General features: G+C 40.9%; 1 protein-coding gene across 2 annotated transcripts in view; it reads right to left on the reverse strand.

Annotated features, from left to right (window-relative positions):
• The window catches only part of STXBP5 (syntaxin binding protein 5), a 178,569-nt gene extending 161,303 nt beyond the window's left edge, over positions 1–17,266 (reverse strand). For both annotated transcript variants that reach the window (XM_024219875.2, XM_024219859.2), the window contains exons 1-2: positions 16,801–17,266; positions 14,951–15,048 (exon numbers count right to left, since the gene is read on the reverse strand). In XM_024219875.2, coding sequence (XP_024075643.1) covers positions 14,951–15,048; positions 16,801–16,953 — 251 coding nt within the window. In that variant the 5' untranslated portion in view covers positions 16,954–17,266. The remainder of the gene's footprint in view (positions 1–14,950; positions 15,049–16,800) is intronic.
• Positions 17,267–18,403: the final 1,137 nt, after the last annotated feature.

An 18,403-nucleotide genomic window follows, 5' to 3' on the forward strand; every position in this document is an offset into this window, starting at 1 on the left:
GTTCTTACCCACGAAAGCTTATGCTCCCAATACTTCTGTTAGTCTTACAGGTGCCACAGGACCCTCTGTTGCTTTTTACAGATTCAGACTAACACGGGTACCCCTCTGATCTTTAAGAGCAATTGATGAAAACTTTTGGTATTTCTAGTGTCCCATACCATGGTTTAAGCACCAGTCAATGAATGAGTATTTCTGGGGCCCTACTGAAACCAGAAGGTCAAGAGAAGAGGCTGAAGTCACACCAGCAGAAAATTTGGCTCTAGGGTTTTAAATCCCCAGTTTCTGGAATGTTTTCATCCTGCCAAGGCAGGCTGTGAAACTGCAGTCATTAGTACTAAAATGGAGCTATTAATACTACACTAGACATCCAACTATCAGCTGTTCTAAATTAAATTAATCCAGATAATGCAGAAGATGGGCTAGACCACACACTAGGGGCCCTTTCCAACTGAAATGTTGATTATGTGATCCTTGTTTATTATTGGCATTTACATCCATACATCACTTCTCTAATATTAAATACCTTAAAACTCTACTCCAAAACATTAAAGAGAGTTTCATTCTGAAGAGTGCATATGTAAAAACTGCAGTCAAATCCAGAAAGCAGATCTGTTATCAGAGACTTATCTAAATGTAGTAACAAAGTTTTTACTGCTTTTGTTACCAATAAAGAGCCAACAGAGCTAAAATTGAGTGTGCTATATAGTTTCTGTTATGTCTCATGCATCAACAGAATTGTTTGCCACTGTCTAATCAGTTAAACCTATGAAAACCTATTTAAGGTAAAGCGGTTACAAAAAGTCTAATTTGAAGACAATCGAGTAGCACACATATAACTGAGGTCAAAATTTCATCTACAAAAATTTTATTTCTGGCCACGGTGAGCGAAAGGTAAAGAACCCAGTTAATCCCTCAGTCAAGGCAGAATTTACAGGGCTGGCAGTTTGGGAGGAAAAAAATCTTTCTACCTGTAAACCAAATATATTTGATAGGGAAGTTGATGTACAAAGATGGGTTCCCACAATGGCATTTTTGCAGAGTGACTGTTCATATTAGTTTCTATCCGCTAATACTCAATACAGCAAAATATGTACAAGAGACAAGTGTCGTTAAACAACTCCCTGATTTATAAGTCTACTCTAAAGCATCCTCAAAACACATACAAGTCTGCTCCACCTTTATTATCCATTAAGTTACCTATTTTTGCAGGTCCATTGAATGGTCACTAAAAATGGGTCTACTGCAAATACTGCTTGCATGGGTAGAATATGAAATAGAAAGAATGAAGCAGTCAAGTTATAGGCTGCAGAAAATGGAAGATTCTTCAGGACAGATTTCTAAAGGAATGGGAGGATAGAAACTAAAAGGAAAGCAGTTTAGCAGCAGACACAGAGTTAGCTGAATCCACTGGATCTACAATCACCTTTGGCGGGGCACTGTTGTAGAAAAGCAGACATTGCCAGTCCAAGAAAAGACTATGTACCTTCAAGAGAGAGGTTGCTGAACTAATCTCTCTCTACAACTTCTTATCTGGAATTCTTCCAAAAAAATACTGTTTTGAAGAATGAGAGTATTAAAAACCTTACCATGTTAGTGACAAAAGAGATTACAACTAGTTACTTAACAGGAACTCTAGTTGAAAAATTCTATGTTTACTTTCATCCGTTTTTCCAATTGATTTCCTTGCTATAACCCGGTGGTTCTCAAACTTTTATACTGGTGACTCCTTTCACACAGCAAGCCTCTGAGTGCGACCCCTCCCCCCCCTTATAGATTAAAAACACTCATATATTTAACACCATTATAAATGATGGAGGCAAAGCAGGGTTGGGGTAGAGGTTGACAGCTCGCGACCCCCCATGTAATAACCTCACACCCCCTGGGGGGTCCCGACCCCCAGTTTGAGAACCCCTGCTATAACCCAAATTCAATTTGAGATTTTCTGGCTTTATTTGTATTGCGCCAGTTTGATACACAAGTATCATGTGACAAGTGCAATACAAAGGAAGGCTGCAAAAATCAAACTGTTATTTTATTATTACATGGGCAAAACATTGCATATGAGTAAGCATGACAGGTAAGTGGGGAACATGGAGACCTGGGAGATGGGTCGGAAACAAGAGGGATTGTGGGCTATAATGGCAGAGAGAAAGGAGGGTCAGGGCAAAACTGGGAGGCAAGATCGAACCAGTATCTTAGATGCCTATATACAAATGCGAGACGTATGGGTAATAAGCAGGAAGAACTGGAAGTGCTAATAAATAAATACAACTATGACATTGTTGGCATCACTGAAACTTGGTGGGATAATACACATGATTGGAATGTTGGTGTGGATGAGTACAGCTTGCTCAGGAAGGATAGACATGGGAAAAGGGGAGGAGGTGTTGCCTTATATATTAAAAATGTACACACTTGGACTGAGGTGGAGATGGACATAGGAGACGGAAGTGTTGAGAGTCTCTGGGTTAGGCTAAAAGGGGTAAAAAACAAGGGTGATGTCATGCTAGGAGTCTACTACAGGTCACCTAACCAGGTGTAAGAGGTGGATGAGGCTTTTTTTAAGCAACTAACAAAATCATCCAAAGCCTGAGATTTGGTAGTGATGGGGGACTTCAACTATCCAAACATATGTTGGGAAAATAACACAGCGGGGCACAGACTATCCAACAAATTCTTGGACTGCATTGCAGACAACTTTTTATTTCAGAAGGTTGAAAAAGATATTGGGGGGAAGCTGTTCTAAACTTGATTTTAACAAATAGGGAGGAACTCATTGAGAATTTGAAAGTAGAAGGCAGCTTGGGTGAAAGTGATCATGAAATCATAGAGTTTGAAATTCTAAGGAAGGGTAGAAGGGAGTACAGCAAAATAGAGACAATGGATTTCAGGAAGGCGGATTTTGGTAAGCTCAGAGAGCTGATAGGTAAGGTCCCATGGGAATCAAGACTGAGGGGAAAAACAACTGAGGAGAGTTGGCAGTTTTTCAAAGGGACACTATTAAGGGCCCAAAAGCAAGCTATTCCGCTGGTTAGGAAAGATAGAAAATGTGGCAAAAGACCACCTTGGCTTAACCATGAGATCTTGTATGATCTAAAAAATAAAAAGGAGTCAAAAAATGGAAACTAGGACAGATTACAAAGGATGAATATAGGCAAACAACACAGGAATGCAGGGGCAAGATTAGAAAGGCAAAGGCACAAAATGAGCTCAAACTAGCTACGGGAATAAAGGGAAACAAGAAAACTTTTTATCAATACATTAGAAGCAAAAGGAAGACCAAAGACAGGGTAGGCCCACTTCTCAGTGAAGAGGGAGAAACAGTAACAGGAAACTTGGAAATGGCAGAGATGCTTAATGACTTCTTTGTTTCGGTCTTCACCGAGAAGTCTGAAGGAATGCCTAACCTAGTGAATGCTAATGGGAAGGGGGTAGGTTTAGCAGATAAAATAAAAAAACGAACAAGTTAAAAATCACTTAGAAAAGTTAGATGCCTGCAAGTCACCAGGGCCTGATGAAATGCATCCTAGAATACTCAAGGAGCTAATAGAGGAGGTATCTGAGCCTCTAGCTATTGTCTTTGGAAAATCATGGGAGACGGGAGAGATTCCAGAAGACTGGAAAAAGGGCAAATATAGTGCCCATCTATAAAAAGGGAAATAAAAACAACCCAGGAAACTACAGACCAGTTAGTTTAACTTCTGTGCCAGGGAAGATAATGGAGCAAGTAATTAAGGAAATCATCTGCAAACACTTGGAAGGTGTTTAGGTGATAGGGAATAGCCAACATGGATTTGTAAAGAACAAATCGTGTCAAACCAATCTGATAGCTTTCTTTGATAGGATAACGAGCCTTGTGGATAAGGGAGAAGCTGTGGATGTGGTATACCTAGACTTTAGTAAGGCATTTGATACGGTCTCGCATGATATTCTTATCGATAAACTAGGCAAATACAATTTAAATGGGGCTACTATAAGGTGGGTGCATAACTGGCTGGATACCCGTACTCAGAGAGTTGTTATTAATGGTTCCCAATCCTGCTGGAAAGGCATAACAAGTGGGGTTCCGCAGGGGTCTGTTTTGGGACCGGCTCTGTTCAATATCTTCATTAACAACTTAGATATTGGCATAAAAAGTACGCTTATTAAGTTTGCAGATGATACCAAACTGGGAGGGATTGCAACTGCTTTGGAGGACAGGGTCATAATTCAAAATGATCTGGACAAATTGGAGAAATGGTCTGAGGTAAACAGGATGAAGTTCAACAAAGACAAATGCAAAGTGCTCCACTTAGGAAGGAACAATCAGTTTCACACATACAGAATGGGAAGAGACTGTCTAGGAAGGAGTATGGCAGAATGGGATCTAGGGGTTATAGCTGACCACAAGGTAAATATGAATCAACAGTGTGATGCTGTTGCAAAAAAAGCAAACGTGATTCTGGGATGCATTAACAGGTGTGTTGTAAGCAAGACACGAGAAGTCATTCTTCCGCTCTACTCTGCACTGGTTAGGCCCCAGCTGGAGTATTGTGTCCAGTTCTGGGCACCGCATTTCAAGAAAGATGTGGCGAAATTGGAGAGGGTCCAGAGAAGAGCAACAAGAATGATTAAAGGTCTTGAGAACATGACCTATGAAGGAAGGCTGAAAGAATTGGGTTTGTTTAGTTTGGAAAAGAAAAGATAGAGGGGACATGATAGCATTTTTCAGGTATCTAAAAGGGTGTCATAAGGAGGAGGGAGAAAACTTGTTCACCTTAGCTTCTAAGGATAGAACAAGAAGCAATGGGCTTAAACTGCAGCAAGGGAGGTTTAGGTCGGACATTAGGAACAAGTTCCTAACTGTCAGGGTTGTTAAACACTGGAATAAACTGCCTAGGGAAGTTGTGCAATCTCCATCTCTGGAGATATTTAAGAGGAGGTTAGATAAATGTCTATCAGGGATGGTCTAGACAGTATTTGGTCCTGCCATGAGGGCAGGGGACTGGACTCGATGACCTCTCGAGGTCCCTTCCAGTCCTAGAATCTATGAAATCTATGACTTTTTAAAATGACTAATAATTGTATCTCTAAAACAAAATAGTTCTCAACTGCAACAAGGTGAATTACTATTCTGTAAACAAATTAATGTATTTGAAAATATAACAAATGCTAACTGCATGAGGGGATACATACTAATGGCACCCAAGTACATTAATCCAGTTAATGTAAAATTAATGTAAATTAATCACAAAATCTATTACTGTATTCTCCACGATACCCAAATACAGTAACAAACAAGTAAACAAAAAGCAAATTAAGCACTTCTGTCCATCTATTGATAGATATCAGAACAAGTGCTGCCTCCTTCACAAATAAGATCAGAATTTTACAGAGCAAATGTTATTACAACTTGAAACCACCATGCTGCATTAAATACAGGTTGGACTGATACTTCCACAGCTCTGCTGTTCTATTTAGTAATATATTATGACTCAATTTGTGTGTGAATTAAAGATTTTATTGAAAACTAAACAGTAATGACAGCAACTGTGCAATCAGTTAAAAAAAGTACACGACCTTCATAACTGCCTGCAGCCAAAATCTGCAAAAAAGTTAACAAAAATGAAGAACTCCTGCATGGTCTTCAGTGATTTAATGGGCACATTCATTTGTGCTTTAGTTGGCTGCTATTTACATCAAGATAAAAATCTCTTCTTTTTCTGTGATGGCCACAGTCCAGCTTCTTGCCTTCAGCTGGGACAAACAGTGGCTTAGCACTTTATTTTGCAGATTTGCAAAACGTGTATCTGCTCTTCACCTTATCAAATGTCCTAAGACCAGCCCTGGCATCTATTTTTAAAGAAAACTGTATTCAGCATCATTCTTATTATGGAAAGCCAAGTTTTGGACACTTTAATCGGCATGATCAGCTTTGCTTGACATTGCTTAAAAACTCTAAAACAGAACTTCATTTACACTTTATTCTCTCTGTACTAATGAAAAGCATATGTTTCAAGACCATTACACATTAACTCAACATTTTAGCTGACAGAATTCACTTGAATGAAAAACATCTGTGCTTAGAGCCTCTCTCTGATATAGCAGAAATACTAAAAGCAGAGAGATTAGGAGAGGCCTATCCCTGAATTCCAGCAATGCAAAATTAAAAACAAACATTTTAAAGAACTATAAGGTAGATAAATTCTGACTGACTTGTATTGCAGAAACTCTTTTGGCAGAACTACTGCAGCTATCTAGCATATACTTTTTAAAAGGGAACATGTCTGAATCCAATATCAAGTCAAAAAATTGTCTTTGCAAGTGGTGGCTAATTACAACAGTGAGTGACTCACCAGCTGGTTCACTGCACTGTGGCTAGGTGCAGCATGGCCAGGTTTCCCCCCCACCCCCCACCCCCATACACCTGTTGTCTTGACCCACTGATGGTCTCCTTTTGCCTTGTGACTTGGCCCTCCAGTCAGGTCACTTTCAGGTAACATAGCGTTTTCACCCAGTAGTCCTAGGATCTCAGACCAGGTTGATGGCCCTGGTCTAGGCCCAACAGTCCTTCTAGCCCTTTGGGTCTGAGGTCTTCCAGTTAGTTTTCCAAGAGATGTTGCAGGGAAAACCAGTCCATCCCTCTACTCCGGGTTCTGACCCAGCTACCCTTGTAGCAAGTAGTGCAAGTGTCTGGTCAGACATCTTGTTTCTTCCATGGACTACTTCCTACGCTGGCCCACCTTCTAATCAGAGTGCTCATATTCTCAGTGGGGGTCTGCTCTGGAGCAAAACCCTTAGTCCTCATTCTCAAGGCCACAAAGGAAAGGAAACTAAATTTAACAAATAAAGAGCAGTACCAGCTTCTCTGTCCTATCACGATCCTCCAGCCATTTGTCCTATCACTCTCTGCCCATAGGTAAGGCTGCGATTTAGTCATGGAATCCGTGACTTCAGCCAGCGCTGGCTGGGAGCTGCAGGGTTTAAATAAAAAATGAGGGAAATCAGGTTTCAGGATGAATCTCTATGCTTATCTCATCCTATAAATACTGTACATAGGAGTCATTACAGCCTACAGATTTACACTGCTTCCATACAACAGAATTAGTGGTCCAGAAACTGGCAAGCACAAACTGGGAGGTATCAGCATCAGTGTTACGGACACCAGCGATGGCCCTTGTGTACTCCGCAGCTGAGTACTGTGCACCGGTAAGGACCAGAAGTAGCCATACTCGGCTTGCTGATGTCAAACTAAACACTGCAATGCAATCACTAGAACCCTGAAGTTGACCCCAACACCCGGGCTGCCGGTGGTGTCACACATTGCTCCCTCATCCATTTGCCGCAATGCCACAATCCTCCGGGAATTCCAGAGGGTCATGGAAAATGTATGTCTTCCCATCTACCAGGACCTTAACAACATCCTTCACCATCACTTGAAATTGCCTAAGCCCTTTTGGACCCACACATTTAACATTCAATAATGCAACTTCAACCCTGATGAAGCTTGGAAAGCCGAATGGAGTTCACAAGAAGTCACAAATAAATGCCTTATGAGAGACCTGATGCAGAAGATCCCTGGCTTTGATCTCCCATGAAGCTCATGAGCTACCCTAAACCATATCCGCACAAACCATGGTAGATGCGGATACTTGCTGCACAAATGGAAAATTAAAGACTCTCCAATATGTGAATGGTCACCCAGAACAGACCATGGATTATATAACAACTCACAAATATGAAGGAGGCATCACTGTAATACACTCTGCTACTCCAGATGCAATTATCTGGCTTAGCCATCTGAACATAAAATTATAGTGGTGCTCTACATTTACATCAGCCATACGAAGAAGAAGAAGAAATGGATGATAGCTTCAATTTTAACTATTTCCAAGGCTCTGTTTCACACCAGGCCATTTCCCCCAAGTTTTTAAAGTGGTGCACAGGGTGCAACTGCGATAGATTGTCAATGGTTTTTATGCCAGTAAATCTTTACATAACCCTTTAAAAGGGTAGGTGCTCACATTTGAACCAACAGTGAAGGTGGTGTGTGAACAAATATTTTAATTTACAAAGCAAATAAAGAAAAAACATTTTAATGCAAGATCATAATTAAGAGAGTGCCTAAATCAAATGACACAAATACAGGTCACCTCACACATCACTAGCTGACCTGTGCATTACAACCGCTGGCATAGCCTCACTATGACTGTTGATCTGATAACACAACTCAGGAACCTACTGTGATTCAACATAAAACGAAATAATCAGGAATTATATTTAAGAAGTTGCTGCAAGACAGTCTGATAGCACTGGCAAGGCAATGTACTGCCATGCAGACAATTCTGGTTCACAACCAGACAAGGGTCTCTTGTTCTCCTAGCCAGTGGAGAGTGAATACATCAGGTCTCCTAGTGAGTGGGATCATGCTTGCATGCAGAGCACACCTTAGTGAAAGTTAAATACCAGCATTCCCTTCTTCAAAAGGAAAGCACAGTCACCTCGTGATGGGAATGGGCCAGACACAGCAACAGAACAAAATGGGATTAAAATATGACATCCATTAAAAACCTAATGTATCCTTTATTCTCACAAAGTTACCCTAAAGGGCGGTCTGCATCCTTCAAATGAGAATCAATTAGCATATAATTATTATGCAGGAGTGAATGAAAACTTCACCCATGGACTCGTATTATACAAATATTTAGATAGCATTTATCACTGTACTGTCATTCAAATACTGGCTACTACAGAAATAAGGATTTAGTTTATAAATTTGATTATCTTCTCTTTTCTGACAGACACTGTTCTAAGTAATGGGACTCTATTTAATATCCTTTCTCCCATTGTGTCTGTGCCTTCTGCAGTGTGAGGTCTCATCTTAATGTCACCTCATATCTGCTTATTGGACACATTAGCAAGACCAAAACTATAGCTTTCTAGAAAAAGGAGTCCATGCTGACATCAGGCTGCCAAAACTCTGTGGCTCTCATTCAGCAGTATATATGTCCAACTACCACACTGCATGTGCTGCTTTTCAGGGGTCCCACACTGTAACATAGAAGTTGAACATACTTCTACTGTTCCAGGCCCTTAATTCAGAGATAAAGCAAAAATATACTAACTGATGCAAATTCTACTGCTTTTCCAAAGCTAAGTGAGGACATCCTCTTCTAGAATATGCTCCACCCTCATAAACCTCTTCTGTAACCATGTTGTTTGGACTTTAAACAAATATGAATAGTAGGAAGGAGTACAAGAGTTTAAACAACAGTAGCAATAGAATAGTATGTCATGATGTCAGAACATGCTCTGCGATTACCTACCATATTTTGGAGACATATGTATTGCTCAGTGCTATTACATACTCATCCAAAATTGTGTTGGCACACATACAGATTCTGCTCTGAATAAGAAAGGACCTTCATCAGACAATTATAAAAAAAATGGTTATTGCACCACAAAGTGGCAAATTAATTTGACATTCTTGAATCCTCAAAACATATTTTTTAAAACATTAGAAGAAAAGATCTATATGGAAAACAAAAGTTAGTGTTTTACTCTCAATATATATAGCCACTAATCCTATGAATCTACTAAGCCCTTTCCATTTCCCTGGAGACAGTGGGAAAGAATTAAAGCTATTTAATATAAGAAAAGCATCAGTCTGCCTCCCTGAAGGGGGGCAAAAAGTGGGGATCAGAACTGTATAATATCTTCACATGCACAGGGAATTAAGGGGATATTAACAATGTTCTTTTAAAATACTTTCTATGATCTGTAAGAAAGTTAGTGATTAGTCTCTCTTCAACACAAAGACTAAATCAATACCCAAAGATGGGAGGAAATAGTTTGGTGGATGTAGATGTTCAGAGGAAAGTATGATGTGCCATTTCTTCCCTCTATTACACCCAGGACTATCAGTCAGAACAATGAAATCTTAATAGCAGTGGAACTCTGAAGGAGAATTATACATTTAGTCAAAATGTTTGTACAAAAAAAAAAAAAAAAAAAAAAAAAAAAGGGAAGATTAAAATCTAGAATAAGATTATTCAGGTACTACAGCATGAAGCATTCTTTTGCCAGAAGGGGCATCAAAAACTTCACATTCAGCTTAAAATGTTTTGAAAACACAAGTGTATGTCTTTTTTGCCTATGTTGTAGATGTGACTATTGCAGAGGGGCCTTAAATCAACCAAAATAAGTTTTCTGTGCCTCAAATATGTAAAAGTTTAGCCATTCACTTACTGAAGATTTGGTAGTTTTCTTCTCTTTCACTGCCAGAAAGAAGAGAACAAGAGAAGAGTCTGGCATTTGGAAGAACTTGGACCTTTCAATGTATATTATTTTGACCATATGATGAGCAGCCAGATCACCAATTTTTTACTTTGTGTGTATATACACTTGAGGAAGAAATGTCTCCTGTGGTTAATAAAAGAATCTACTCAGATTTAAAAAGATATACATAGAAATCCCATGGAGTCCTAGACACAGTTTTGTCCGTGCGGAAGACACAATGTTGTAATTCCACTGAAAGGCCCCTACTTCTGCAGATCTTCTAGAGTAAATAACCATAGCCAGGAAGAGTATCTTGAATGTTAGAGAGACTGAACTCCGAGATGCAACTGAAGGCTTTAAGGCTTGTAGAATAATAATTTTTATTTATGGAGTACTTGTCCTGAGAGAATCTCAAAGGATTTTACACAGCTAAAGCACAGAAAAATGCCCAAGTTCATGGAGCAAATAAGCAACAGTGAAGCATGGGATACAGGTCTCCTCACAATCTCCTGCTCTAACCACTAACTTTACCTTGCCTCCCTTAAAGGAACCAGATCAAGTTTTCAACAGGTTGGACTCCCTGGATCTTTTGTGCTGTAGCTTTTAATGATCTTTAAAATGCATGAATGAAAGGGGAAAAGGAGCAGGTTTATTCACTAAGACACTAACATGCCCAGGGCCTTCAACAATTCCATTATTGAATTAGACACCAAAGGACCAGTATTGAGAAAGCCTAGCAGCTATGCTTTATTTTTTGGAAGTGTATTATCAGATAAATATTAGACAAATCTGAGTATGTTAGATCTGTAAAGTGATTTCTGAACAAAAGGCGTTTGAAATGACTGAGAAAGGTGAAAAATATTCTAAAAGTTTCCTTGCAGCATCCAGGATACTAAAAAAAGTTTGTCTAAATTCTTAAGTATTTCTTAGCAAGTTCTTCCATCCAGGGAAGGGAAGGAATCTACTGAGTTATCAAGTGCAAGAACTAGGGTCTCATCTGTGAACATGGCATACTATTAAAGATCTTTCTCTATCTTTCATGAAATTCTGGAAAGGAGAGAATGCATAGAGAAGTTCCTGTGCTCAGGACTAAGACAAGGCAACAAGAACCATGGTATCTTCTGCCTCCATCTACTAAAAAGTCATGTGATTTTTTTTTGAAAGGTCTAGAGTGAGGTCACCACATTTCTCTGTCCATAGCTGTCAAACCCAATTACGGAGACTCCATTCTGACTGATTCACTTGTTAACAACTCAGTCTGCTATAGAGCAGAGTTCCTCTTATTTGAAGAACTGAGAGAGAATATAGTTTTCTATTTCAGGTGAATAATAGCTTCTCAAACTAGCACAATGCTGCACAAGGATATTTAATTAAAGTTTATTTTTTTTAATTAATCCTGTTAGAAATGTTCCTGATTCAAATTTTGCTAACAAACTCCTATGGAAATATTAATAAGAACCAATAGGTTGCATATTTAACCACATCTTCAGAACTATAGGGTGGAGTGGGCTTGTTCACTAGTTTGTCACTCTGAAGACACTGGGTAAGGTCACAAGTAGAAATAAGTTTTGTCATCTCTTCCTAGTACCTTATGGACAGCTCTGTTTCTCAAGCTACAACAAGATCAAAAAGCAATTGATGCTCAAGGAAGGAACAAGCTGGCCATGGAATAGCAAAGCCTTGTGTGAATAAGCCACCTGCCTAAGCAAAGTAAGTTACACCGACCTAAGCACCGGTGTGGACACTGCTAGATTGGCGGGGGAGCTTCTCCCACCAACATAGCTCTCCCGCTGGCATAATAAAACCACCTCCATGGGAGGCGATAGCTCTCTCCCGTCAGCATCGAGCATTTTCACCAGACGTGCTACAGTGGCACAGCCCAAAAAAAGGTGCATTTTTTTAATGCTACCATGTATGTTAAATCCTGATATTTAAACAGTCATTTAATGTGCTAAAAACATATCTTTTATTCCAGGTGCACACATGGCCATAATGGACAGATATTAAATGGCAAAACTGTAGGGAAGGTGTCACACCCAGCCCACACTATGCAAAGCTCTAACCAGTACTGATTTTAAAACTTGGAGCAGTTCAAAACTACTCACTAGAACAGTTTTTAAAACGGTTTAACTACTCAACGTAGACATGTCCAAAAAGCATTAAAATTGGTGAATAATATTCATTACTAGGTAGTCCCATGATTTGTAAAACATTTTGGCCCCATTCAGTTTTGTGCGTTAAATCATGTTACCTTTTTAAATTTAAAGTGCCTTAGAACCCTGTTTAAAACTGCATCACGTAAAAATTTTAATAGAAGCAACATTGAGGCCCTCTCATGAAAAGCAATTTCCCATATAAATTGGTAGAAAAATGCCTAAAAACCTACTCATCATACCTCATATTGGATTTAACTTGGTATTAGACTAATTTGATTCTTTAAATGAGCTACAGCAGTCATTACAACTCCAGAGTTAGAAATATGCAACGAGTAATAATGAAACACTAGAAAGATTTCATAACCTAAAAAATTACTTAGTATTTTACTAGTTAGAGGCCAATACAAAAGACAAGGGGAAATCCCACCAATTAGATTCAGGACAATGTGGTGGGGAGACTTCTCATCTAGCTGAAAGACACCCTACTTCAATCTAAATGGTACCAGAATGTGTGGAGACAAAAAGATAGGTCTGTTACTCAATACCTTCCCTTAGGCTCCATTTTTGGGTCCTGTTCCCCCATGAGTAGCTCCGGGCCATGTTTCTGTTCAGAGTATTCATTAAATCATAAACAGTGAAAGATATTCTTGTCAATTTCATTGCCCTCTGCAAGGTTCTGACTAATAGCAGTGAAAACTAACAAAGGTCAATTTCCCTCTCTTTTAGAAGGCTATTAGCAGCAGAGTCATGCCTATGCACTCAGGAAGACAAACATTGTTTTATATTTGGAATGCTTCCCCTCTCTAACAAATAAACAAACAAAAACAAGAAGTGAAGATTTAAATTCTGCAGAGACTGGTTTATCCCTCCATTCCAATTCAGACAAAATTTAAGTGCCTTTAACAAGTGGATTTTTCAAGCCCTGTAAGTAATACCAAACATTAGCCAAAGATTTACCAGTTAGATGTTTCAGATAAGAACCACATTTTGAAATATTTTTCTCCATTTCACTAGTTCACTACAACTGTTTCAACATTTCCATTAAAATATCAAAAAAGTAAAACAAAAACATTTGCGTTTATACTGCTGCTCAAGCTAAACTTGCTTGTCCTCCAAGAATGCTTACTCTTGCCTATTAAAAAGCAAGCACATTCATAAGGCACTATTACACTGATATTAGATATTCTTCATTTAACCACTTTTTACAGATCACCCTCACTATAATCCTAGGGATGCCATGTATTGCCAGTTTATTTATAGGAAACAAATAGCAACCTAACTGTAAGAGATATCTTCAATAGATAACAAATACATACTATTTACATATAAGGATAGTTTTAATAAAATGTCCTTATAATATGATGCTCCCATGAACAATGCACTATTCATCAATAAATTATAATAAAATACATCACCTTTGTATGTTTTTACACATCTTACCTCATTCAGTTTATATCTAAAATTCTCTCCTCTCTGAATCTCTCATAACAATTAACTTTTTGTAAATATAACTTAAATTGAAAAGAGAGCTTAAAAAGGACTGAAAATCCATTAATATTGTATTGTATTATAATATTGTATTTCATTTTTAGTTGAAGGAGGTAGAGTTACCATGTTACTCAACTCCCAGAATACTATAAGCAGTAGCAAGGAGTAACAAAGTAGCAGCAGCAACAAGAAAAAGATGAGATTTACCTGCAGTTTATAAAGGGATTAACTTACTTTTCCTAGAAAGATGATTTGAAGCTTCTAGAAATGTCAAAACTTAAGTAGATTTCAGGATAATAGCAAATTCAATTGACTACATTCCCCTATTAAGTGATGTTCAGGCAATTCCAATCTGTTTTTGGAAAGACATTTAGGCCCCTTCTCAACCAAATAAATGCAACTAATTTTTTATTTAGTTAGCACTGTTAAGCACAGAAGAACACAGTTATTGTTGATTTAGGCTACAAATTCCATCCTAGTTTGAAATGTACAAGTTACTCAGTGTTGATGATATAACTGTTAGAAGATCAAATGGTGCTGCTAAAACAATCTTTTGGTGGCTTAAAAACAAACGGCAAATAATTACAGCATTGGAAAGCAGCTCCCCAGAAGAAAATCCACAAACAAGCATGAAGCCAACATTTCCCTTTGGAAGATTTTCATGTCCAAAAAGACAACACCACCAAAATCTTTAACACATCTTAGTACAGGTCTCTACTCAGATTTGTGTTTAACTGCTGTAAAAATGCCAACGCAACAGAGACTTCACAGACACATATACCAACCCAAGATAGTGGAAACCGAGGAGCCATACATCACAGCACTCGCATATTCTCAAAAGATGCGTGCACACACAAAGACACAAAAAAGACAGAACCCAACAACAGCAACCAAGAGTTTTCCCTCTTCCCACTCCTTCAAATGCAAATGCATACCTGATTTCCAGAGTGCTTCCTCACACTAGCTCCAGCAAAGCAGAAGAATAAGCCAGGACAGGACTCCAATCAGCAGCACAGTGATTTTCTTTTTATAACAGAATGAAAGGATACAGCCTTAAAGCTCCAGTCTGAGTCCCGATTGCCAGTATCCTCTGAACAGGATCAAATGCCAAGGCTGAAGGCTGATAGGGGAAACCATGGCGTACGGTCTAACAAGTCAGAGCAGTGAAGTAATGGTGGGTCAAGCAGCAGACCAAAAATAAATAAAATCAAGAGTGTATTAGGAGGAGGGGTTCAGTTTTAATGGCACTTCAGTAAGGAAACAAGCATTTAGGAAAAAAGATTTGAGGCAAAACAGCACTTTAGCCTGAATTCATTGCAGAAAATTTCTGGTAGAGAATCTATTTCATTCATCCTTGAACATGAAATAAAAGATGATTACTGAAAATGGATTTGATTTTTACCTCTTTTCTTAAAAAAGCCACCAACTACTTCCATTTCATTTTGTCCCTTCCCCTATTCTCTGGCTTCTTGTTTATAGCTATGTACAAGGCATTTGACAATTAAAATATGAGAGGTTTCCTGGGAAGCTTGACAACGCAGCCAGCACTGTAAATTAAACTATTACAAATCATTAGAACTGCTCTTCAGAGAGCCATCCCCATTTCTCTCAAGCAGGACACAGTGCATCCTCTCTCCAGGATAGCATTTTAAAAGAAATCACACATCCCCCCCACCCCAAAAAACCAATACTTAATATTAAGCTATTGGAATGGCTACCTTTTTTGACTAGCCAGGATTTTAATTACTACTTGTGCAGTTATCAAATTAACTGTACTGTAGGATAATAATTGATTCAAATTAATGAACTGTGCTGTTTCACTGCATGACTCACTTTTCACACAAAAATATTAATATAGTGATCTAACCTTGATCACAACTATGCAAATGAAAAAATAAAACCATACAAATGCTAGCTTTTCTATTTTAAAAAAAATCTTATATTAAAATTACAAATAAATATACAGATGCCAGTGTGGTGATTTAGGACCTCAAAAATGCACACACACAGGTTTTACTTTAATTACGTTAAATAGGTTACGTTAAACAGCCATGCCTCTCAACTTTCAATAATTTTGCAAGTGATAAGGGATTACAGTGTAACTGTAAACAAGGCCATTTAACTCAACACTGCTTTTTCCTTTTCAGATCCCTTACCTCTTTTAAATTGCTAATAAAAATGCCTGGAACACTAGATAAAATGTAAAGCAATATACACAAACAAGCCCAACCAAATAACAAGTAGGCCCTGGATGTTGTAAAGATAAAGATGGGTGTTAATATTCAAATTAGTTTTTATTCCTCTTCGTGCAGCTGCTGGATTAATTTGCTGCATCATCCTTTTATAAAATGTATAGACCTCAAGTGCAATAATTATACCAGCAATGAACAACATTAACTTCTCTCCCACCTCAAGTTGAGAATATCAGAAGTGTCTACTTGATAACAAGCTCCAACAAATCCAGCATAAACGTCTACAGCCCATTTTAGGTGCAAAAGGATAAATGCACTTCCAAATAATGTGAAGGGTTAGGTTCCCCATACTTCCAGTCCATCACTCAAATGCAACAGCAATCAGATTTCCATTATACCCAGGTACCATTACTCTCCTCCCTACTTTCCACTTTCCCCCTCCCCAGCTTATTCTGAACAGACACAGTATTATGTGCATGAAATAGCCTAGAGGCAAGAGAATCAATCCAGACATTGTCAAGGGAGGGAAAAGATGATCGAGCAAACCCTTTACAACTCCCCCAGCATTCCCTCCCCATCCCTAAAGAGTAGAGGGGTTCAGATAATTGTACGTATTGAAAACCAAAGAGCCCAATGCCTGCAGAGCCCATCATGGCTACATTATCTCCCCCAGGGCTGCGAGCGGGGCTCCTGGCTGCAGTCTTCACCTTGCAGAGCTGGAAGTGCTCGGACTGGAGCGTCTCCGGGATGTCGCTCTCCCGGTTCCCGGACTGCTGTTGCTGCGAGGAGGAGGAAGCCGAGGAGGAGGACGAGACCGCTGTCAGGCCGTCCAGCACCTTCCTGATGTTAAATTTCCTCATGGTCTCGGCGGCGGCGCTCCCTGTTCTTCTGTCTGCCGCCGCCTCCCGCTTTTCCGGGCGCTCCCCGCCGCCTCAGCCCCCCGCGCACAGAGAGGGGAGCGGAGAGCCCTGCAGCGCAGGCGGTGCTAGGCGAGTGGTGCTGTCCAAGCGGTTCCCCTCATTCACAGGAGCAGGGAACCAGAAGCAGGGCGGCGGGCGGACCCAGGCAGACGGCGAGCCCCTGAGCCGGCAGGGGAGGATAAATCCTAACGCAGGGGGAAGCCTAGGGCGCGGTGCGGAGACGGGGCACCCCAAGTGACCCCTAGAAGGTAAACGTGCTCCCCCCGCCTCCTCCTCACGAGGCCTCAGATGACCCCCTCCCCCCGACCTGGTCCCCCTTCCTGCAGCTGCCGAGGCCCCAGACGCGCACACAGCCTTGGCCCCGCTCCGGGCCCTTCCCGTTGCCGAGGCCCCTGGCCCCCGCCTGAGGCTGCCTCTCGGTACAGCTGCGACGTGACAGCGACGGCCTCGGCCCCTCTCGCCCACCCCGCCTCACATAGCGGTAGCGGTGGCCGCGCTGCTAGCCCTCCATGTGCCCCGGCCGGCCGCCGCAGTCCCTGCCTTTCACGCTCGCCCTTCCTTCGGCTCAGCAGCCTCCGCGCGTCAATTTCAGTGCGGCGCGTGCCTTAGGAGAGAGCTTCTCGCTGCTGCTGCTGGCTGCCGGCCCGCCCCCCAACCACCATCCTCCTGCCCTGCTCCTGCTCCAGCCGCCGCCGCCCCCTGTCTAGCCCTCTCGCCCCACAACGCGGAAGCGCAGCGCCCAAGAAGCAGCTGCCGCTGCCACTGCTGCTGCCTGCCGCCGCTGCCTCCTCACCCACCCAGCGGCGGCTCTGTAGAGCATGCGCGCAAAGGGCGCCGGCACCCGGATGTCGGAGTCCCTCTCCCTACTCCTGCTCTGGGGGGAAGCTTGACGGCCCGGGGAGGCCACCCCAGGAAGGGGTGCACGGTGGGATGGCGACAGGCACCCTCTGAGCAGAGGCAGAGCCTCCCACAGAGGTTGTGGATGCCTGCTTTGAGTCCTCTGTGCAAACACCACAACAACTTTCTGTCACTCTGATGTGGCACCGGGGATCAGATGGCAGGTCTCGAGAGGCTGTGGTTCCTTCCCTCTGTCTGTGTGGTATCAGTGGTTTAGCCATAGCCACAGGTACTGGGGTAAGGCACTCATGGTTTAACCATACCTAGTTATGGTCATGGGTGGATAGCAGCTGTGGTGAAGCTGCTCACTATCTCTTCATATTTAACCCATCCACCTGGGGAGATGGACTAGACCCCCCTGATGCTACATATCTAGCTACAGATCTAAAAACACTGACCACTGTCACTTGATCTCAAGAAGAAGCTACGTTAACAATGAACTTCCTTGTGTTCTTAGGAAGCGGCAATCAGCCAATAGCAATATGATCAGAGA

The sequence above is a fragment of the Terrapene carolina genome, unplaced genomic scaffold (assembly GCF_002925995.2).
Source record: "Terrapene carolina triunguis isolate 2854851 unplaced genomic scaffold, T_m_triunguis-2.0 Scaffold85, whole genome shotgun sequence".
NCBI lineage: Eukaryota > Metazoa > Chordata > Testudines > Emydidae > Terrapene > Terrapene triunguis.